The sequence below is a fragment of the Simochromis diagramma genome, unplaced genomic scaffold (genome assembly GCF_900408965.1).
Source record: "Simochromis diagramma unplaced genomic scaffold, fSimDia1.1 OVJJ01000321.1, whole genome shotgun sequence".
NCBI lineage: Eukaryota > Metazoa > Chordata > Actinopteri > Cichliformes > Cichlidae > Simochromis > Simochromis diagramma.
Window position 1 is genome coordinate 17147701 of NW_024386772.1, and position 24610 is coordinate 17172310.

Consider the following 24610-nt stretch of genomic DNA (forward strand, 5'->3'; position numbering starts at 1 on the left):
GGAGACAGTGACGGTGCTTCAGATCCTTTTATCTAAATATGAAATATAACCCATTATTTAACACCTCATCAGGAAGCTCTTTTCAAGCATGTCAAAGCAAAACTGTAAACAAATGATGGGAAAAACAACTGTGTGAGACATGTTCATACAGCATGAAAGCGACAGGTCATACATGACAGCTTCCAGGTGTGAACACTGAAGCGTTGAGTTTAAATTGGGTTTATGAATGGTGCTTAAATAAATTACATTAAAATACACTTTTTCTTGCTGTGCTAACCACAGTAGTGCTAACCATTGCAGAGCTGTGTCATTAAATCATTTGCAATAAAGTAAGATTCACTTAAGTTCACCAGTGAGCAAACGCCATGAGAGCAAATGGCAGGCAACACCATTAAAGCGATTAAGGAAACACAAAAACGAGGAGTCTTGGAGAAATTGTTACAAATCTTTTATTAAGATACTCATTATTTGTTCCATTTTTGACATTTTCTCTATGATTTGTATTCATTTATCTTAAAGTTGTTAATGTGCAATTACCTTTGATAATGTTGGGTCACAGTTACAGGGCTTTCACAAAGTTATTGGCACTTGGAACACAGAAAGAGGAGGATGAGCAGTACAGGAGGTCCACTGGTGCTACAGGGTTACAGAGGGCAAAGAGCAGGGGCAAAGACATGGGCAGACCAATAACTGCACAGGTTGTGAAGAGAAGCATTGTATCTGGGTAAATATATACCTCATGCTGCGAGTGCACAACAAACAAACTATGTGTGCGTCTATATATAATATACAGTATTTATCTATACATGTATATAATCATATTTATATATGTACTGTTTAGTGACAAAAGGTTCCCAATGCCATGCCACACCTTATCCATTCAAGTGTGTAGGTCTACATTTTGTAAGTGTAAACACGTACGCTGAAAGGTAGAGAAATTGCTTAGAATGTGCAATAAAAAAAAAGCAAGAGAGCTCTCAAAAGACCACAAATTAAAAACGAGTAACACCCACATACCTAGTGATGATGGAGGACTGAGCGACTGAGCAATCAAGTTATGAATAAGGGAGTTTTTGGCTGTCAGTGAACTTTTACTTCAGGGTGAAACCCCCGAAATGTCCCGGAACCACATTTTATTTCAACTGAACTTGTTGAACTGATGGCAACATGGGCCCTAATCACTGTTTATATGTAGTAAAAGCTTTGAAGCTGCAACAGCAGCATAATCTTACTAGGTCAATGGTGCAGTGGGGACATTTCCGTATACGGGTTGGGCAGCTGCTTCATTAGAGTCGACACCAATTCACTGGCGTAGCTGAGCTCTCGTTAATGACTCACAATACAGTACAAGTCATTCAGTGGGTCACTGAGTAATATGATTACTGTGGGAGAAAAACAGAAACGTGTTTCTCACGTTGAAATCTTAATTGGTCATATTTTATCTTATTTGGAGACTCACTGACAGTTCTTCTGAGTAATAGTATGTAATAAAGCAAACTTTTCAGCTGATTATGGCAACTTTAACATGCCGGCAAGTCTGGTGATTTGAAAAAAAATTATAGTCATACTTAAAACAATGTGAAGCAACATGTTGTGAAAACCTCTACACAAATTAAAGCTACACATTATAATTCAGCTCAAACATAAACCACTGCTTTGCCTTTATGAAGCGCATGAATAAACTTGGAGGAGTGAAACATGACACCAGCTGCATAAGGGACAGGAAGCACAACAGTCTTCAAAGATACTTGAGGTATGTGGGGGAGGGGTGCTCATGTGGCATCTACAGTCAAATGCAAAACTGAGGTTTCTTTGTTATTACCCTTAATGAATGCTCACAAGGTACTGCATTTATGTTTCATCCATATACTGTATCACCCACCTAAACCAACCTAGAATTTGAAACAATAATGAAAATATGCTGAGCTAGAATCTTTATCATGCCACTAGTCATTTTATTTCTTTTCAGTAAGACTTAACTGCCTTTGATAGGAAGCATCGGCATCTTCCTGGCTTTCAAACTCTACCTCTCTACACAAAAATAGAACCTCTATGGAAAAAAAAATTCCTGAAAGAGAAAGTAATCAGTCCGTGCGAACGTATCAGGTTAAGAACACATTCCGAGTCAGACCCGGACTACTTTCAGGTTTTTCCACCTGCAAATGTAAGAATGAATCCCCTGTACTGACCTCCGTCCTTAACAGATTAACATGCATTCAGAAGGTTTCTAGCAAACACCAACTTCCACATACAAAAGGTCAGTTATTGACATTTCTTAAATCAGACACATTCAGCAACAGAAAAAAGAAGAACACTTGGGATTCAACTCAACAGTCTTCTTGATTATTTACAGTAGGCGTTCGTGCCACTACTAAACAACAAATACAGGCAGGCATGGGAGAAAGAAAAAAAACAAAAACAAAAAAAACAAGGCAAATTCCACCTAAAGGGGTTTGATTGCTACACAACACTTCTCAAAAGGTGCATGAACTACTAGTTCTTCTCAATAAGGTGCAGAAACCACCACTCTTATCGCTCATGGAAGGTGCAAAATCATTTCAAACTTCAAAATAAAACTCATTTTGAATTTCCAGATGAAAGAGGTGGTGCATTGCATACATGAATAAGCCACACACCAAAGACACATCTGCACAATACAAACTTGGCTTTCTTACCAGAGAACTATGTCGAACACACACATACACACAGTACCATTAAAACCTTTTTGCTTCAAGCAGCATTGCCTCCCTGCGACATCACTGTGCCCACCAGCTTATTGACGTCAAGATTTGAAAGATGCACTTGTTCATTTCACAATTATTTCTTGTGAACGTCACTTTGTTCCTCCCTCCTTTTAGGAATTTTTCTTCGAAGGCTAAACTAGCAGAGCTGTCAGATAAATGTAACCTATAAATGTCCAAAAGTAATCTTCAAAACTGTGGGCCAATGCTGTATCAAAGGAGGCGAATGTTGCAGGTTCACAACCTAACAAGAAATGCTAATCATAGTCACAGTCGTGCCAGCGGAAGCAGTCTTATTATTCCTTTAAAGATAGTGAACAAAAGATGAAATGTGTCAAATTTAGCAGTTCAACTGCTCATTCCATCACTTTCACTGTAAAATAAGGATAAAAATAAATGACTGAGGTTCTTATGATAAGACTCCTTTCATTATTATTATTGTACTCCTGCAAAAATAGCACTTTTCCTTACTTGACAAGCCCTCTTTCAATAAAAGCTGAATACTGAGATTTTAAAACAATCCCTCTTGCTCTCTTTGCTCACACCATTCTAGGCATGGGCACTTGTATAAATATAGTTTTTGTCTTCTAAAAATATGACCATCTTTGATTACCTGTTGCCCTTCAAATTTCATTTTTTTTCCCCATTACAATCTTCTGAGTAAAAAGCTTTCACCCTTCTTACTGGATCACTTTTCAGTTTACAGACAGAGAAACATGCAAAGAAAATAAAAATAGGCAGATGAGATATATTTCTATAAGACAGCACACAGTGAAACACTCGAGTGAGATTCTCTGGTCTCAAGAAAGGTGAGGTGAGGCTGAAGAATACTTGCAGGGTGATCAGTGGAAGATGCAAGAGGAGGAAGAACAGGTAGTGTTACTTTGTTTTAATAATGTATCTATTTTGAAATTTAGTTTCTTTCCCGAGGCTGGAATACAAGTTGTCAGGGTTGCATAGAGAAAAATGCCACCGACACTTACATTCAATATACCCGTCACTTCTGTTCCTGGAAATCTGTCCATCCAGCCATCTCTTCCTCCTCAGGCTGCACCAGTAACTCCCTGCCCTCCCCCCAAACCACCAGCACCTCAGGGAATGTATTTAATATGCAACAGTGGATGCGCTTACACACCTTAAAAAGACAAGGGGAGGCAGAGGGCAGTTAGGACACAACTAAAGACCCTCTTACGCCCTTCCTTTCCTTGATTACCTCCATTATACAGTCAAAGCAAAAAAACCTTAAGTTTTCAAGTCCTGGTTACATCAGGGCAACAACTGTTGACCCTAACAGTGTAGTATAGACAGTCAAGATGTGAGAGATCAGCGTGGGCCAAAGAGTGAGAAGGCAAGCGCAACTGGGGAATACTGGTATGTGCGTCACCAAACATTCAAAATAACGGTCCTCCGTCCCCACCCACACCTGGTAGCGATTCACCTGAAGAGCCGCCCGACTCCATACCAGCACCACTGGCGGACTCCAATGAGGCAGGGTCGAAGGTTGGATCCGCCCCCAGGGCGTCTTCTTCTGTCTTGACACCATCAGGAAGGAACGCAGAGTAAGCGTCACTTTCCGCCATCAGTAGCTTTAGCTTGGGTATCCAGCTCTTACGGACCACACGTCGGGCATTGGTGCACATGTCGGCTGCAATGGCGTTCATCTCGCTCTCTTTGAAGCTGGTTGCGAAGTTCTGGCAATAAACTGACAAAAAAAAAGGGGGGGGGGGGATAATTAGGCTGATCACACTTTTATGATGTGACTGGAGCCAAGAACGAATTTCACGAGTGTACTGACAGATCCTTTTGCCTGTCTTCTACCCAAAACAGACAAAAGCATCCCTTTCACCAATATTTGAATGAAGATGGATTTATTCTAAGTACATGCACATACTACAGTATGATCTGATCTATTTGTGATGCTGGCAAAAAAAACCTAAAAGGTTTTAGCTTTGTTAATAAATATATTTAAGGACTATACTGGATTATATGGGACTGACAGTATAAAAGTGAGTCAATTTTTTATGGCCCGCCTGCAATGCTTAGGTCCTGCTCTAAATTTAGATGGTTGCCAGGCAACATAATATATCAGATATATCCCAATATTCAAGTTTTGTGGATATAAATTAAATGCTGCGGTCACAGAATGAAAACAATACAATGTTGCAAGAAGGAGTATAAATGCAGAAATGCTAAAAATCGATCATATTAATCCATTTGTAGGTGGCTCCTAGGCAGCATGATGATGTCACAATGGCTGATATAGATAAGAACCTTCAGGAATCTAAGACGTACCTGTGTGCCAGGTTTAGCTGCTGAACTCCTGATTGTATAGGAGGAGTTAAAGGACAAATAGGCACACAGAGGCCTGCTGTATGAGAGTTACAGTGTTTAGGGAAATAACTACAGCTATGGCTTTTTCTTTTTGGTTTTAACCGCGACAGTCTCTATAGAAGTTTGCACACAAAAAACTTACGACAGTTTCAAAGGAATCAGATGAGGATATTTCCATAGTTGTCCCTATTTATGTGTAGCATACAGCATGAAACACCCTGCTTTAGAGGTGTTCACACTATTGGAATTAACTCTGTGGCACAGTCGATGGAAATGCCTGCAGAGAGAGTGCGGAGGAAGCAGAAGTGACAACCAATAGGCAATATTCCTGTGTTATTACCTGTGTGTACCAAATGATCACCTGTGCTATTTGCTTATTGGCACAGTTTGATATTACACAATCTCCGCAAGTTAAAGAACACTGCAACTCGACTGGATCGGACATCTTCCTTCTCATGAGCACCTCTGCTGAGTAAGTTCTAGAAATGATCAGGGCTGCAGAGCATATGTGAAAACGACTCATGACTGACAAAAGAAAGTCTATTCAATATGCGAATCAACACTTGCTCGGTTTAAAATTCAACTGAAACACTTTAGACAATCGCAATCTTTTATAAACACCAGCCAAGTTATTTATCCAGCTGTCTCTCATGTTCAGTGTTTATTATCCTGGCTAACGTTACAGTATGCAAAATGCATAAGAAAACCCCAGCACATGTGGCGTGACCTCAACAAAGCAACAATTGTTTTGCTGACTGATTTCTAGTAAAAATCTACTTCAGGGGAATGTTTTTAATATTCACTACTGAAACAGAAATTGCTAGGTTTAAGTAATGGGTGGCACAGTCAGTTTTTTTTCTTGTTTTTCACCCACAGGGGTTTTGGCACATCACCTACATGTAAGGTGCCAAGAGAATGATAGAGTATCCCCTCCAGGCATGTTCAAAGACAAAAATGCTATGATTTGCATAATATTTTGGGCAGGAGATGTTTTTCTGCAAATAATAAAAATGAAAGTAGTTCTGTTACCTTGTTAGAAATTCTAAAACAAGGTCAGGCTTCAACTGGCAAAAACCTCAGTGGAATACTGAACCCAAGATCCAATTAATGTAGTCCAAAAACTAAATGTGAAAAGCTAGCAAAATGTAAACTTTCAAGTCAACAGGGACAAAACAGTCACATTTAACTTGTTTACTGGCTCACACCACAGTAAATATGCTCTGTACTGGGCAGAATAACGACGTGGCATACTCCACAACTCCATCAGCTACAACCAGTCATGTGATGCATGGCCATTTTTAGTTTGGTATGATCCAGTAAACAAGTGAAATATGATTATTTTGTCTTTAACAACTCTAAAAATATATTTTTTGCTCAGCCCTCGATTGCAAACATGAACATACATATTTTTTTTTGGTTTAAGTTTTACACAAAAAGACTGCTGAAAGTGTTTCATGTGCTGCTGAAATGCTATTCACAATGTATTATGTGTGTTGTGCAACACAGGCTTCAGACTAGTAGTGATGTCACGAGTCCGGCTCACAGCTACATGTCTTTAAATCTGATTTTATGGTGAGCATGGATACATTTTCCACTTTCAGCAAGGTTTTACTGAAAAAGCACAAAGCTGTAAAGAAAAAGGGCAACTCGCAAAACTCAAAGCTATAAAACGTCTGAACAAATAATCACCTCACTATAAGCAGGACAATATCTCTGTTCTGGTGTGTCTGATGTCAACACTTGATTTCAGGGTGAATGTTACTATGTAGCGGTCACAGAGTTATTGCCAAACACTAATCATACCAATGCAAATCTTATTTATGCTTTTAAAACAACAAAACCAAAAAAACCCAAACTATGCTTGTTTTGTTGCTGCTGTGAAGCACGTTGTAATGTGGATCTTTTAAAAAAAAATTACTAAGTATTAATATTATTGTTGTTACTATTAGTACTATCTAAATGTACCTAAAAGGAAAACTGAGACATTACACAGCTAACTCATTAATTCAGCTTCGGTTATGATACGGCTTAGTTTACAGTGTAAATACACAGTGTGTGCATGCAGTGTGAATGCATGTACATTCCCCTCCATCAGTACATGCACAAATTGTTTGCATGCTTGTGGGCAAACATCCACAGACAGACAAAACATGTACGCTCACATTTGACTGCATGGAGCACTCTGTTGTCCAGGGGCTTGCGGCTCGGGTCATTGGTGGACGAGCGAATGCCTGTCCCGCAGCTGTTGGCCAGAGTGTTCCTGATACATCAAAAAAATAAGAAAGAGGTAGACAGAACAGAGGAAACACAAAAATAGTTGATTTATCCTTCATATGCCAGCAGATTTAAAAAAAAAAAAAAAAAAAAAGGAAAACAAAAAAACTTTAATTTCTATATTAAAACTACGCTTTGCATGAAACACTTGCATAAATAGACCCAGACAAATCGAGGGAAGAAGCAAACCTGTCAAAGAAGGCGGCCAGCAGCCTCCTCAGCAGCACCTTGTGTCTGGTCCCTGCACTCACATGACAGTTCATTAGCTGAGCTCGTGATATATACACAGAAGTACCTGCAAAGAATCCAGAAAGAATTGAGACCATTTATTATCACTGTAGATTATCTACTGAGATTATCTGCTATCTCGTTTTATGGCATTTCCCTTCTTCAACTTTTGTGGGTCAGGTACAGCAATGATACAGTCAGGATCTTCGCTTTCGGTTACTGGAATGGAGAGTTTGTTTATCTAGCAACAGCTCTGATTCATATCACACTGCAGCTGTGGGTGGGGAGAGAGAAGCCTGTGCGCCAGTTAAATGTCACAGCTTTGAGGTTTGATTTGGTTTCATTACTTCAGTTTATTCCTTTGACTTTTACAAATGTAGTATAAAACTACCCTGAAACACTTGCTTCAGGTTGCTCTGTCACAGGCACATGCTGCTGCAGAGTGAAGTGTGTAACCCCACTGGTAAGGTAACACGCACAGTCACAGTATGTCCTTGACATAAACAAACTGAGTCACATGTGCAATACAGCCCTGCTTGCCAGTGCAAATCTCAGTCATCTGAGGACAGCGTCCTCTGAAGATATGAATATATATCAGTGCTACCTGCCTTGTCCTATTTAGACCTCATACTATACTGCCTATATGTATTTAATAGTTCAGCTCTACCTTTAACCATAATGTCATTCATTTTCAGACTGCAGACTGAGGCAGATAAAATTATTCACCTAAAAACAACACTAAAATAAAACATATATTTATTTTTATTTTATGTTATATAAGATTTATCTGTCCTCTTCCCCTTATCTTTATCAGGGTGGTGGGTGTGCTGGAGCCTATCCCAGCTATCATGGGGTGAGAGGCAGGGTACACACTGGACAGGTTGCCAGCCTGCCGCAGGGCTAACACAGAAAGACACATAACCATTCATACTCACATTCACACCCATGGGCAATTTCACAATTATCAGTTAAAATAGCCCCACTAACTGCATGTCTTTGGACAGTGGGATGAAGCCTGAGTGCCCACGCAAAAGTGGGGAGAACATGCAAACTCCACACAGAGAGGCCCTGGCCAGATGTTGGAGTCAAACTCAGGACCTTCTTTTTGTGAGGCAACAGTACTAACAACAACACCACCCTGCTGCCCTTGTGATATCAGATAAATATATAAATAAGATAAGTTAGTTTGATAACATATTTCTGATATATGCAGTACTGTGCAAAACTCTTAACCAGCTGCTCATTTCTTTATCTTTAATTTTGCTTCCAAGGAGCCAGACTTGTAATTTTTTTTATCGTGGTCTAGAGCAATAGTTCTTCCGGCTTTCTGAAGAACTACTTTCCCTTGGACATCAGCTTCTTTGTTTATTCATTTTCAGTCCTTGTTGCTGACCATTTGCAGAGGAAGGATTTTTGTATGTTAAGTCACTTAACACTGACTTAACTAAAATTAAAACTAAAAAAAAAGATACAGTATCGTATTGTGATATTTTGTGTGGCGATATCAGGGATACCAAATATCGATATAGTACGAAGAAGCAGGCTCATGTCATCTGACAGGAAGCAACCTTTCTGCAAGTAGTCGCAGCCTGACTTGGACTGACAGCAATCTCCCTTAGACAGAATACTGAAGGTTTACAGAAACTTTTAATTTAGAAATGCAGACAGATTTCCAACATGTTGCAATCAGTCTGAATGAGCCTTTATGAAGAAGGATAACTTGTGGGGACTCGACTCAGCTGACTGCCAGCTGGCTGTATTCTGGTTATACTCATATAGAACAGGAAGGTTGCTGAATACAAATGTAATTGTTTTAATAATTCAGGGACAGTGTTGGTTTGCTTCACAATCTAATTTTGAAGCAAAAAATAAATAAATAACTGAAATGAGATAACTTTATCGTGTTGGATAATATCAGTACAAACAAAGTTTAATTTTAGGGACATAATGTGCAGTTGGAAAACGTGATAAATCACAATATATTTCACCGCAACACTCAGCATGTCACAAAATGTTAAAAATTGCAATAATATCGTACCATGAGTGAAGCATTGTGATAATATCGTATTGTGGAGTATCTGGTGATTCCCACTTGTAGACTCAACACTGGGAGAAAAAGCTGAGGTACGCCAAATTACACAAGAACTGGACTGAAAATCAGTATCCACAGGTCTTATGGGGTAATGAACCCAATTTGGAATTCTTTGGTTCAAATTGTTGTCAGTGTGTATAGAGGAGGAGGACTGAGCATTCATAATGATATAAAGGAGGTCAGGATACAACACTGAGTGTCTGCAACCTATAAGCACTTCAGTCAGATGTGTTAGATATCTTGTTAAAACTGATTAAATATATGAACACAGAAATATATTGACAGATTTTGATCCATTATGCAAAACCATTTGGAAATCATCTAATTGGGAACAGCTCAATTTTTCAGCATGACAAGAATTCCTAAAACACTGCCAGCACAGTATAAGCAGGATTTGAAGCAGCTTGGCTATATTTACGAATGAGATAATGACCCAACGACAGTCTGGTATAAATGTATGTATGATTTCTGTAGTTTAGATCAAGGTAAAGACTTCATTTTTGATACACTTGTAGCAGAATCAAAGTATTTTTCTTTCTTTTTTTTCTACAAACCACATGCTAAATATTTTGTTTTGACACTTATGGACAAACAACAAATTAAAGAAGAAAATCCAACAACAGTATCAGGCCACCACAACAGCTATGCTGCACTTTAGATTCTCAGTCTCTGGTACTTCACTAGAAAAAAGATTTTTCCTGTTTTGTTGTTGATGGTTGACGATGGTTGTAGAAGATGCTTGATTCTCATCAACCATCAACCAATTCAACTCGACTGAGAAGAGGTGATTTAAGCCAAACAGTGAACATCAGTTTTATATCCAAACTATTCAGTGACCCCTTGCGCTCTGCAGATGGGTGGAGGACACCCATCTGCAGGTTTTAGATGTGCACAGGAAATGTTTCATCATAAGAAAAAGGAGATCACACATGGCATTTTCTTTCTTATTCCTTGCTTGCCTCTAAAGATACAAGCAGACCTGAACCACAAAAGCAAAACATCCCCCCCAACAGCATCACAGAGCTGCTGGATTCCCTTTAGTGTAAAGGTCGAGGGTTTCAGTTTTTCTTTCATCCGTCACCCGCCTGCAGGTTTCTCATGTTAAGTTTGACATTTTGGAGACAGCGAGCCAAGACAATTCTATGAAAATTGGATATTTTTGTCTCTCAAATCTAATCATTTTGAATTTCTTTCTTTTCTTTTTTTTAAATTTAGTTGTAAATATTGCTGTCTTTAGGTACACACACACACACACACACACACACACACACACACACACACACACACACACACACACACACACACACACACACACACACACACACAGAGAAACATACCTGAGACTAACTCTAGTTTCTCAGCAGGATCTCCTTCCTCGTATAGTTTGGGATGACAGCGGTTGCCTATTTGGGCAATAAGTTCTGCAGGAAGACATGAAAGATCTCTGCCACGCATCCGACCTCGCGTCTCCGTGTTATCTGGTAGAGCCTCAACACGCTCACCAGCAGCTAGAAAATCCACATATGGAAAAATTTCAAATCAACTATAAAAATATATTTATGAGAATATTTTGTGCTGTTACAATGTCTCCACAAACCAAAAAAAGGATACAAATATGTAATCAAGGTGTAATGAAAAACTTCAGCTAGATATATTTGTATATGTTGTTATAACTATTCTGTCCATTACCTGCAGCTCCCATGTTGAGCATACTGTACATGGTGTACATGTTGCAGATTTGTCTGTACTGCTCCTCAGCACTTTCATCTGTCCCCTCCTCTTCTTCTTCGTCATCATGGTAGCTGATAGGTGAGTCACTAGCATAGGTACTCAGGGTGCCAGGGCTGGCGCCCTCTGACATGATAAGCCCTGCTGCAGAATTCCCGTTGGTGCTGGCACCGCCACCAATCCCACCACCGGCCACCATTCCCACGAGGTTGGTCGTGGTGGCACCCATACCCACAGCCAGTCCGAGACCTCCGGGGCTCTGGATAGCGCTGCCCCGCACTGCCTCCTGGGAATAACGGGCTGCTTTCCTGGCACCTCCTCCTCCCCCTGAGCCTACCCCACCTCCATCTCGGGTGCTGCCACCCTCCCATAGTCGCTTGGCTACAGGAGTGCAAACCACTGAGTAAGGAGTGGCCGCCTCTGGTTGGCTCGCTGGCTGCTCCATCTTAACTCGTGATACCAGAGGGAGCGGCGTCAGACAGGAGGCGGGCCGGGCTGCACCATTACTGGTCTGTGTTACAGGGCTCTGGGGCTCTGAAGGTGGGGCCTCCTCTCCATGAAGGCCCTGGGAGTCACAGCTGGGGGAGGATACCTACCAATAAATGCATATATCACCTTTGCGTCAGCAAATAGATAGATCTTACCTTGCAGAAAGTCTCAAAACAGAAATCTCAACCTGTAATTTACCAGTTCAAATTGATGAAACAATGACTTTAGGTTTTCTGCTACTTCACTTTCTATTTCTATTTAGCTTTACCTTGAGGAAGAATTCAGTGCCTTTCTCCATGATCTGTTGGATTTGCAAGAAGCCGGCAGTATACATGAGGAGAAACTGGTCCCCCACCGTCATGCTAAGACGGCCTGTGTAGCAGAAAGCCAAAATCTGCTGGAAGCTCTGAGGCTGCACGGCCGGCGGGAGCTCCACTACGGCTGGGCTGGCCTCACTGCTTCCGCCACCTCCACCATTGCTGTTGTTGCTGCTGCTGAAAAGATCCCGGAAATAAGAACTGCTAGCAGCCAGAACTGCTCGATGAGCCTAAGAAAAAAAGAAAAAGAAAACATAATTTAAAAATGATTTTACATATTACAATATACTGATTTATTAAGGGCTAGTGAGATGTTTTGGAGAATTTATTTTCTCACGGTATAGCTTCGTTTAAAAAAACAACAACAATAAACAATACTTTTAAGATTAGGTTTAAAACTTCCCTTTTTAATAAAGTACATAGTTAGGGCTTGATTGGCTGACCCTCAATCCTCCCTTTGTTACACTGCAATAAGCATATGGCTGCCCCTCCCTAAGCCTGGTTCTGATGGAGGTTTCTTTCTGCTAAAAGGGAGTTTTTTCTTCCCACTGTCGCCAACGCCCTTGCTCACAGGGGGGTTATATAATAATTGGGGTTTTCTTTGTTTTCCTGTATTATTAACCCTTCTGACAGCTTTTGGTAAACTGCTTCTATACCAGGGATGGGCAACTCCAGGCCTCGAGGGTCGGTGTCCTGCAGGTTTTAGATCTCACCCTGGGTCATTGCACCTGAATCAAATGATGAGTTCATTACCAGCCCTATGGAGAACTTCAGGACATGTTGAGGAGGTCATTTAGTCATTTGAAACAGCTGTGTTGGATCAAGGACACATCTAAAACCTGCAGGACACCAGCCCTTGAGGCCTGGAGTTGCCCACCCCTGTTCTACACCCAGCCAATGATTTATTAACATATTGATTTAGTAGCTCTTCAGTGTACTTTCATTTTTAAAATACTAATAGAGTTCTTTCAATGTCCCTGAAAAAGAAGGCCCTACTCAAAGTGAAAGATCTCAGAGAAGGTAAAAAAACAAAACGTTAGAGGCCAATATTTAACTGAGGAATGAATACAATGCACAAATTACATTGTCTCTAATGGACAGGATAACTCAAACTACTCAGCAAATGAAAGAAAACCTGTAACCCGTAAAAAACAATCTTTAAAACAAACATTAATAACATCTTATATACTGGAGCTAGAAACTTGCACAAATGTGGATTCACACTGAATGATGCATCATCTGCCTCTGCTGCAAAAAGTTACATGTTGCAACATCCCCCCCACCCCAAAAAAAAAAAAAAAAGAAAATGTCCAAACAGCAGTTCTTCTGAAGAATAATGACGTTCCTTTTCCATGGAGCACGACTGCCACAGGACTTTTTGTTTACACTCGGGTCTTTTCTTCTTCATTATAACCACGACCTTCAGTCAGTTGAGTGCAAATAAGAGAAACAGTGCACCAGTACCTTGAAAGCATGGCCCTTGACCACCACGGACACATCGCAGTAGAGTCCCTGCAGCCGCTGCTCATTCAGACACTCTAGAACGTTGTTGCCGAAGTTTGGGATCGCCATCTGGAGGGTCTGGGCCATGGTGCGCCTATGCACACCACCAAAAAGGTCTTGTTGGGAATGAATAGAGACAGGCAGAAACAAACAAAGAGGACAAATGAGGAAGTGAATAGATCCAAATGCTGGTTACTGAAAAACAGGATTGACTTCATATATGGAAATACTGAGCCAAATTCCCACTCCCCCAAACACGCTCTTTTTCTCCATGGAATTTTTTCCCATGATACGGAAGAGCACCCAACTCAAACTACATGTATAATCAGACCTTTTTCATACAAAACAACTACAACTATTATCAAACCAACCCAAATAACGATGGTTGATATATTTCTTCTTGCACAGGATTTTTGTTTTAATTCAGGTAAATTCATTCTTCATATTCACAATCCAGTTCTTCATACATCTTAACTGAAAGCCTGTTCAATAAGGAGACCACACTAAACTAAACTTTCAGTGCGCTCCATGTTAGAACTTCTAATATGTAATAAGTAATTGGCAAACTCATGCTAAGAGAGTGTATGCCTCGGGTGCTGCCTCCTGCATGTTTCAGCTAGGCCACGTGTGAGAACGGGCAAAGATATAATCGCATGTGAAAACCGCCGTCATTTACCAAGTATGAGCTCCTTCCTGTTGGTCTTGCCGATATGTGGATAAACTTTGACCATGAGGCTGGTCAGAAAAGAGCAGGGCCGCCACTATACTTGCAACTGGTAACAGTTAGGAGACCTTTGACTGCACCACTACAAACAATATGTTGAAAGGCCGTCTCCAGATCTCGCTTTGATTTACCAAAGAACTCGGAATGAGAATATTTATACAGCAACTGTGGAGTAGTTCTTCATGTGACATTTTGATACATAATAAACTTTCTTTGTGAATCACTTTTCAGTGGGTTACATCGCATTAATCATGATTGCTGTCGCATGTTTCAGCTTCATCTTGTTTCGTTGCAGTGATGACTCCCCCCCCAGGCATTGTGGGGTGAAGGTGTAATGTAACACAGCTATGTTAAAAGACAGAAAGCTCAAAGAGAAGCTAAACAGCTGAGGAATGTCAGAACCTCACATTAACACAATGCAATAAAACGCCGAGCAAATCTAACTGGCCTGTTTTATTACTGTTAGGCCAAAGTATTCATAATGAAATGCCTGTCTGTTAAAGGAAGGTTCCCCACAATTAAAACAATATATCTCTTGAAAAACCCAAACGACATGGGCCGCATTTTCTCCTTCGCACAGTCCACCGAATAGTATTGGCAGGCTCGCAGCACTCTGATATTTCAAACTAGGTTTTGTTGAAACTTCCACAGGATAATCTACATTTCATTAATCCTATACGTCACTTCAACCTTGCAGTAGCTGTTGGTGCTGGGCACCAACAGCTACTGAAAGCCTTTTTATTTTCTGTGTCTTCTGTGAGCTATAAAATCCCGTGTCCTCAGATAACTGGGTCATGTTCTGGTATTCTATGTGCAAACGTGTGTTTGTGTGTGTGGCCTAAACAAAAACCGCATAGCATGTTTCCATTCACTTCAGTCAACAGTCAGAGGCAAACATGCCCCCCCTTTGCCCCATATCCGCTCTAAGATTGATAGATTATGCCTGTCAATATTAAATTAAAATGAGCCAATGTTCCCTCTGCTGTGGCTATGAGGGTTATAAGCAGGGTATATTACATTACTCGCTTGATACTGTGAAGGTATGTAAACATGCTTCGATGGTGTTACACCAGCTATGCTTTGTGATAGCACCTTCTATAAACAGCAATTTCAGAGGTGCTATTCACATGCATGTATATACCCTCTGTACCCTCAATAAGAGCAATGCAAACAACAGATCCATTGATCAGCCTACATGGCATTGCACTGCTCGTGCTTACTTAAAGCACAAGGCCCGTCATAAGTATTTCTATGCACGCAGATGAGGGTACAGGCCTGCAATGCAGAGATATATTACCACTTAAAAGTGTTGCATGAATGCTTGCTGAACCTACATGCACCCACACATAGGGCGTTATCAGTGTAAGATACTATCTGATAATGTGAGAGCAAAGTGACTGAAGCCCACCCTGTGAGAGGCATAAAAAGCAAACTTTAGTGTGACTGACTGATGAGGGTTGAAGCGAGCCAGCCCATCATATCCAAAGCCTTTCATTTGGGACCTCGCCAAGCTCCAGGGTAAAGAGAAATGCTCTCTTTGTCTCCATCTCACTCAAGCTCCCCTCTCCCTCATACTAAAACACAGATGCGCACACACACAAACTCAAACAAACCCACAAAAGGCACACTGAGTCACACACAGACATTAGACAATACTGCTTGTTTACAGTTTGGCGAGCCACAGTAAGCACACATGGTTGCACATCAAGACACACAAACGCTGGGCCGAGAGCAGGGGTGTGTTTGCACAGTTTGCCCCAACAGTGAGCGAGAATGCGAGCGTGTGCACGCACATGTGTGTGTGGCCCTGTGCACTAAGGAGGGGCAGCGGGGGCCTGTAGGGATGAGAAGAATAATCTCAGGTCCTTAAATATATACAGTAGAGTGCAGCAGCAACAGCGTGAGCAAATGAAATTCACCCCAACTAACCCTGTAGCTTAGCTCTCATACCAGCCAGCCCTGAGAGGAAAGTAGGTCAGACATACAACATACTAAAGACCTTACACTTTTAATAGCAGCCTTTAGAATATTTCAAGGGGGGCTCAGTTGTGTTATGATGGACTGGTTCTCAGCCTATTTTGAAACTTATTCCACCAAACTCTTATGTTGGTTCAAACCTTTCAGATCATTATGTGGAAAAGCCCCTCATGCAGCTGGCACACACAGTTCCCTCTACAGGCATTTCCTCATTATATGCGCCCATGCTTGCATAGCTGTGCTCCTGGCAGGCCTGACTTTTGCTTATCCTCACAGCAAGAAGGCTCTGATTGTTTTACAAACAGACTTTTTTAACTTCACATTTCTGATTTTTTTTCCCTTTAATGTGTGTGCCTCTGTGCTGAAAGTGTTGCCAAATAACGTGTAGAAGGATAAGGAGTTGTTTAACCCACCTGGGGGTGTCCGATCCGTGCCTACCCAGCCGGGAGGCTACTGGGAGGTAGGGACAGCATGGATGCGTTAAGGGGGAATCCAGGATGGCGTGCGATTGTTTACGTGCCCTCAAATGGCAATCGGTTAGACGAATCTAAAGTAGTTTTACAGGAATCGGGCCACTTCGGGAGTCCCTATCCCCCCTCCATTCCCCCTCCTCCAAGTGGCTGTCAGCGCTGAAATATCGGATTGCCCTCTCCTTCCATCCGCAGCACGGCCTATGGGAGGTGGCTAACGGCTAAAGCTAACGCCACAGTTAAAATATTTTGGGTTCGCCCGGCGCACCATCCACCTCGCGCACACTCAGCCCCAGCTGCACAATGTCAAGCATTTCCGCACTCACAAAGGTAAACAAAGCACTTACTGGCCGAGCGGACGAGGTAGCCGTGCTGCGACGCCGGTTAGTCAGGCCCAAAATGTTGCTTATTTAAATATTTTGGCGACGGGGGAAATCGCTCCCCCTGCCATTCTCCATTCTACCGACATCAACAGGTCATCCCAGGACACGCAGCAGCTGAGGGCGAGCCAGACGGAACCAGTGCGGCACGGAGCAGGGGGGGTGGTTGGTGGGGGGAGCACAACAAGGCACAATTCTTTTTGCAGCCGGCGCTCACAAGAGCTGCCGTGCCAAAAAAAAAAGCGAGAGACAGAAACAAACGGACTGCCGTTGAATTTTCTCATGTTTTGTGAGGCTCGTTAAGTTAAACGTGTTCTGCTCCGCTGCTGATAACGAGCTATATTTTTATTATCATTATTATTGTTAGGCTGAAAAGGGCGATAGAAAGTTTAGATTGTGCCAGCCTGGACCAGCTTTCCCCTTAAAGTCGCGCACTTATCCCAAACTTTAATTGCCCCACTGCTGCTGGTGCTTCTGCTGGACTGTCTCTCCCCCCCCTCCTGCTCCATCAGCCTAAAAAATCTAACGGTGACCACCCACTCCTCCTTCTTCTCCTCCTCCACCGCCGCTGCCGCCGGTGGATCATCAGACGACCCTACCGACTGACTGACGGCCGAACAAGACACTCACCCCCTCGCTGGGAAGCTGATGCAGAGCGCTGGTTCGTTTTTCCTCGCTCCGGACAGCCATTCAGTGGGAGCGGAACGGCGATAGAAGAGCCATCGAGGGCGGTACAGTATCCCAGGGGATTGCGGAACGCAGAGCCACCGATCGCAGCGAACAGCAGAGGAGGAAGACAAGCATGACGCGCTCGTCATTCAATCGCATGATCGTTGAGAGCGCAGCCTCAATTTGGGGGAGACCTATCCCACGGCGTAGACTGTTTGCGCATTGGCACAGGCTGCGTGGAGGAATTAGTCTGAGTCTCTCTCTCTATCTTGCTCTCTCCCTCTCCGCAAATGAACTATGGAAGTAGGCCGTGTGTATGTGTATATGTTTCTCTCTGTGTGTGTGTACTTATTTAACTTAAGTGAACTCCGCGGGCGCATATAAAGTAGCGATAAAGCCGCACCCTTGTTGGCTGTAAACAAGTGAAACCTATCATACTTATACAGGCATATTTGCCCAATTGGCATACAGTTATAAACCGTGCAGTGGCGTTATTTATAGCACCCTATCTATAGAGTGCTCTGTTCTATGAATTCTTTCTTTTTTTCACCCTGTAAGCTGGAGGCACAGCGAAATCAAAATCCGAATGGACACAGAGTGCACGCAGAAACGCAAACCTGTGTCATCACAGGTTTGTTAATAAACGCCATCAAAAGAGCACATTCCCCAAACGTGGACATCATCATAAGAACAAGAAAACCCTATGACTATATATACTTTGATAATATAATAATTCCATATATCTGGCACTTAAACCTCGCACTATTCTGTTCACGTGCTTTTGCCAAATGCATATTTCAATGTGGGTACCTAAAGGGATAGTATCCCACAATGTTAATGTTAATAATTTCACTCGACCCTGTCAGCAAAGATACGGAGAAAAGCAACATTAAGTAATTAAAGACTCTCGAATGGTATTCTGGGAATTATTTAACTCAAATGTCAGTAGCAGAGTTGGTTAAGTTACTTGAAAGAAGTAAATAGTTACTAATTATTGATTACTTCTCCAAAAACTAATCCAGTTACTTTACTCATTACTTATTTTCAAAAGTAATTAGTTACTTAGTTACTTTTAAAAAACGTGAACCTGTATACGTAATAAAGACCTTTAGACCTTTCAGCCCAATTCTATTTTTTATGCATAATCCATCATATAAAATTGAATCAAATGGAAAGCCACTTTTTAAAAATTGTTTTATGAGTTTTAATCTTTTCATTTTATGCACAAAAATTAGCAAAAATTAATTAATATTCAATATTATATGCCTTTTTATACGTGTTATATCAATTTTAACCTCCTAGGACCTTGCGTCCACATATGTGGACATCATTTTGGGTTATTTAGATCAAAATACTCAATTTTGCTCTACAAGTGCCTGATATCCACTTACGAGGACGTTATACTGCTACTGTTCCATCTAAACTTTAAACGAATGTCCTCATATGTGGCTTTCATTTTTCTCAGAAACAAAAATGAGGTAAAAAAAAAAAAATCTCGTAATTCTTTGTTTTTACATTCATCGGGCCCCAATATGCTCAAATATCAAAGAGAAATTAAAAATGCATGCCGTGGAAGAGTTCGAGTCTTAGGAGGTTAAACCTTTTGAAGACAAATGTAAGAAAGTTGCTGATGAATTTCAACTCAGTGCTTCTTCTGGTAATAATCTGATGTAGAGCATTAAGATTTGAACGTGAGTTTGTTTTACTTTGATTTACATTGCATACTTTCAGCACATTCAGTCTGAAATAAAATAACAGGCAAGGCATGGGTTCAGCAGTGACTTCATCTGTGTTACTCAAGTTAACTGATTGGTGATTACCTGAGAAACAGGTAATCAGCAATCAGTGGAATTGACTGGAATTGGCCCCCTAATGTCAACCTTGGTAACTATTAAAACTGAGGAAAGTCTCTAATACACAAATCAACATTTTCACTGGTCTTCTGGTCTTGGCCCCTCAAGTTACCCAGGGGCCTCTGACCATGCCTCCTTTATATATATTTTTTCACTTCATTGAAGTTTCCTTCAATGAAAGGGAAGTAGGACAAATGCAGAATCATTTCAGGAGTGTCACCCCAATACATTTCTCACCAATACATTTCCTCCTTGTCATTGTAACCTTAATAGCATTGTAACTTTACAATAATGCACTTATTTATCCAAAAATGGGGAAATTATTGTATATATAATAATTTTTGTTATTCATCCATGGATAGATACATTTTCTTTCACTTATCCAATTCTGGGTCACGGATAGCTCGCACATATCCCAGCTGTCACAGAGTGAGAGGCAGGGTATACCCTGGACAGGCTGCCAATCTGGTTATTGTTATATTCATTATTACTACCAGTTATTTATTAATTTGTATTTTCTCTTTGATTATTTTCTTTCTTGATCTTCTTAAACTCAGCCTCAGCTTTTGCTCTTATGCATTAAACATCTCAAAGAGTCACATCTTAATATCCAGCTGATCTAGTCTTTTTAGTAATCTGTCTTGTTTCTGCAAATATTATCCTATTTGTGCTGTTTTTACAAATGTTCTTCTGTTTTTGAAAACAAAAATTAAGAAAAGAAATATAATAACTGAGATCATATCAAAGTGCAATGTGTCGTCAGTTTAGTTGGAATCTGTTTAGATCAACATAAAAAGAACTGTCTAAGGTTCAGAGGTAAAACTTTTTAAAAATGAAAAAAAAATCCACATTTTATTATTTTGATAAAAAATCATTTGCATCAACATGGGAACAAAGCAACATCTTTAGGTTTTTGAAGATGTTTTACCTATCATCTTCTGTGATAAGGTTTTCAAAAAAACAAGCAAACACAAAACTACCATTACCTAGATGACTGAGAACCTACAGAGACATTTTGCAGTCAACCATTCTCTGAAATCCTTGGCCCATATATACCTTTTGCTTTGCTAATACTGGGTTGCACACTATATTGCCAAAAGAAATAATTTGTCCATCCAAATCACTGAGGTTCAGGCATTCCATTCACTTCCAAGGCAAAACACATATACAGTAAAATCAAGCACCTAGGCATGTTCATTGTTCCTACCACATTTTTGAAAGAATGGGTCACTCTCAGGTAGCTCAGAGAATTTAAGCATGGTACTGTGATATGATGCCATCTGTGCAACAAGTCCCACTGGTAAATTTTCTTGCTACTAAATATTCCGCAATCAGCTATTAGTGGTATTATAACAAAGTGGAAGTCACTGGGAATGACAGCAACTTAGGCACGAAGTAGTAGCCCATGTATAATCACAGAGTGGGGTCAGTAAATGCTGAGGTGCATAGTATGCAGAGGTTTCCAACTTTTGCAAAGTCAATCCCTATAGACCTCCATACCAGCCTTCAGAATAGCTCAAAAACAGTCAGTAGAGAGTTTCATGGAATGGGTTTCCAAGGACAAGCAGTTGCATCCAAGCCTTACATCACCAAGCTCAATGCCACTGGACTCCAGAAAAGTGCAAGTAAAGTTTGGTGGAGGGGTTGGTGGAGGGTTGTTTTGCAGGAGTTGGGCTTGGCCCCTTAGATCCAGTGAAATGAACTCTTAATGCTTCTGCATACCAAGACATTTTGGACAATTTCATGTTCCCAAATTTTTGTGAACAGTTTGAGGATGGCGCCTTCCTGTTCTAACATGACTTTGCATTAGACATGACTTTGCACCAGTGCGCAAAGCAAGCTTCATATAGACAGAAATGAGTGAGTTTGGTGTGGAACTTCACTGGCAACCCAAAAGATCACCTTTGGAGTGAATTAGAGCAGAAACTCTGAGCAAGACCTTTACGTCCAACATCAGTGCCTGATGGTCAGAACGTCCCATAAACACACTCCTAAACCTTGCCAAAAGGCTTCCCAGAAAAGTTGAAGCTGTTAGAGCTGCAAAGCGTCATACATCATATTAAACCTTATGGATTAAGAATGGGATATCACTTCAGTTCAATTCATATGTGTAAGAAGGCAGATAAGCAAATACTTTGGGTAATATAATGTCTATCAGGTCTACCTGTGTACCTACCTGAGGACTCATGAGTGTGAAACAACATCTAAATGATGTTTTGATGCATGCTCAATCATCCAGGTAAATAAATCCCATTCTGATCCTGTTCATCTGGATGTAGCGTTTTCAATGGGAGAAACGTCTAAATGACAGACAGTTGTCCAAGAAACATTAAGAAAAGTGTCCAATAGCTAAAGAACAATTTTAATTTGGGCAATTTTAAAGGGCTTCTCATCAAGTCCTTTCTCTAATTAACCTTGGAGTTAAATTAATAGTGAGGACTGGCAATTGTTTCCACAGTGTTCTAAAAGGTACAGTAGAAGTGCTACAGTAGAAATCAGTAAGTGTATTTATTAAAAATATTTATAGCTATTATTTTATTACCAGTGGAAACACCATGGTTGGTGTTGTTTTCACCTTGCATGACTGTGTTTGCATCATTGTAGAAAAATGTAGTCCTGGGGACCCCTATTGATGCTGAGACAACCGCAAAGTTGGTTTTGAGTACTTTTCAAAAGCTGCATGTCTGTCTTTCAGTGGACAGATTAGTCAGTGCACTCACGCTGCAACGATACAGTCATGAAACTTTGTAGGTGTGTAGCTGAGATCTGACCCAGATTTCAGCTATCTTGTCAATGTATGCCGATCTCTTTATGCAAAGACAATGTTCTTTAGCACTGCAAGCAACTAAAAAGTAGGTATTCACAAGTATGCAGCTCAATCTCACCAGTTATAAACAATCAATTTATGCTTAAACCATGATGGTTCTGGTAGTCATGAAATGTACACATGCATCTGCCAAGAAGGTATATTGATATAGCACCGTTTTTGCTGTTGTTGTTGTTTAAAAAAATCAATAACAATTATTACTTTTTGATTTTGCTGTTATAAATGTATTAAATCACTGTCAAAAACAAATAAGAAAAACTAACGACATATAAACAATACTTAAAAAAATATTAAAATAATAGATAGAAAGCACATTGACTGTAAATCTCAGCACTAATCGCACAGTGAGAAAACAAATTACCCTATACATTTCCATGATGAGTACATCTAAGTTTTTGTTTATTCATAATAATAGTTAGAAAATATTAATAATTTATTTTTAAGTTAGTTGTTTTGTGTTTTGTTTTTTGCCATTGTATTGTTTCAGGATCAGTACTGATTGAATGCCATTGGGTTCAGTGGTAGTGTGTATTACAATAAAAGTCTGACTATATACCTTGATCAATTGAATGAATATCTAAATATATTGAATAAAAACTGGCATTACATTACAGAGGCTCATTTGCTATCTTGTGTTTTAGTTATGAAATATTATAGCATGTGATATAGCACTATGAATAAGTCAGCAGGAAGCAGTATTCCTAAGTAATGAAGACATAATTCTATAGAAAATGTTTGTACTGTATCAACCAGGGGTGTCAAACTCATTTTACATCATGGGCCGCATACAGACCACTTTGATCTTAAGTGGGCTCAACCAGTGAAACTCCCCTTTCTGTCAGTGTGAAAAAGGTACACATTTTACTGTTTTTCTAAGTGATAAACAAAATGCTGCAACAAAGAAAGCAATCTGTCAGCACAGCTCTTTGGACTTAAATTCTAAGAAATCCATGTATAAAATTAAATGTCTAGCAAAAATTTCTATAGTAGAAAGTGAGAAACAGACATAACTAAGCCTTGTGCAATTTGACATGATTTGTGAAAGTTCCTTCGGTACTGAATAGCAGAAATTAGGCTTTCTTCTTTTGGGGAAAAAAAACAGAGGCTGACAATACCGTTCACTTGTATATTTTCTGAATAATGCAGAAAATAAAGATTTTTGGTGGGAAACAAAACACGCAGAGACTTAGAGCAGTGCAGCAATGTGATTTTATTGTGGTGAAAGCAAAATAGCCAAGGCAACTGGGAGTTCATTAGAATGTCCTCTTGTCCTCTTCTGTTTACCTGCTCTTTAATCGTTTGCTGTTGTATCTGCTTGGTGGTTGTTGAAATGGTTTTGTAAGCTTTTATCTGAGATTCTGATGTTTCTGTGGATACCACACGTCTGTATTTAAATAACAGATCTGGTGATACATCCCTTTAAACCAGATGTTCTCCCTCTTGCTTCCAGTAGTGTGGGCATTCGGGTTCGACAGGTTAATTGTTTATTGCTTAATTGCTTTGTGTATTATGAATGTCCGTAATGGAGGTTTTTATCAGTAGGAAAAGCTGTAAAACGTATGAAAATACAGTAAAAAGTCCAAAATTTCTGCTTGTGCTTGTTTTTGGTGCGCAGCAGGTCAAACAGGAATTATAAATGTCTTAAAACTTGCATTTAGGCCTATGAGACTTATTTAGACATTCAGACACCCAATATCACTGACATGCAGTCAGATGCTGATCATTTTAAGTTTTCATTCGTTTATTAAATTTTCCTAACAAGCTTGCATTTAAATCCAGCTCCCCATCTCTCTGTGTACCTCGACTGTACCACTACACTTGCTGTCTTCGGAACTTCTGTCCCCCTTCTCTCTTTCAGTTAATGGTAGGATCCCATTAACTGCATGGTGTGCCCATCATATTCCCAGTGCCTTTAACAAACTAACGGTCAGTTAAAGGATCCATATACAGGGAGTGCAGAATTATTAGGCAAATGAGTATTTTGTCCACTTCATCCTCTTCATGCAT

General features: G+C 40.4%; 1 protein-coding gene across 3 annotated transcripts; it reads right to left on the reverse strand.

Annotated features, from left to right (window-relative positions):
- Positions 1–431: 431 nt before the first annotated feature.
- LOC120747493 (nucleus accumbens-associated protein 1) lies at positions 432–18240 on the reverse strand. 3 transcript variants are annotated; one of them, XM_040053409.1, is made up of 8 exons: positions 17885–18240; positions 13665–13819; positions 12152–12430; positions 11356–11986; positions 11004–11174; positions 7536–7641; positions 7235–7332; positions 432–4443 (listed from the first exon to the last, which is right to left on the reverse strand). In XM_040053409.1, exons 2-8 carry the CDS (start codon positions 13788–13790, stop codon positions 4133–4135), a joined length of 1722 nt encoding a protein of 573 aa, XP_039909343.1. In that variant the 5' UTR covers positions 13791–13819; positions 17885–18240; the 3' UTR covers positions 432–4132. The 3 variants fall into 3 exon arrangements, with proteins under 3 accessions (XP_039909343.1, XP_039909349.1, XP_039909355.1); XM_040053415.1 differs by lacking the exon at positions 17885–18240 and adding an exon at positions 17222–17866; XM_040053421.1 differs by lacking the exon at positions 17885–18240 and adding an exon at positions 16818–17213.
- Positions 18241–24610: the final 6370 nt, after the last annotated feature.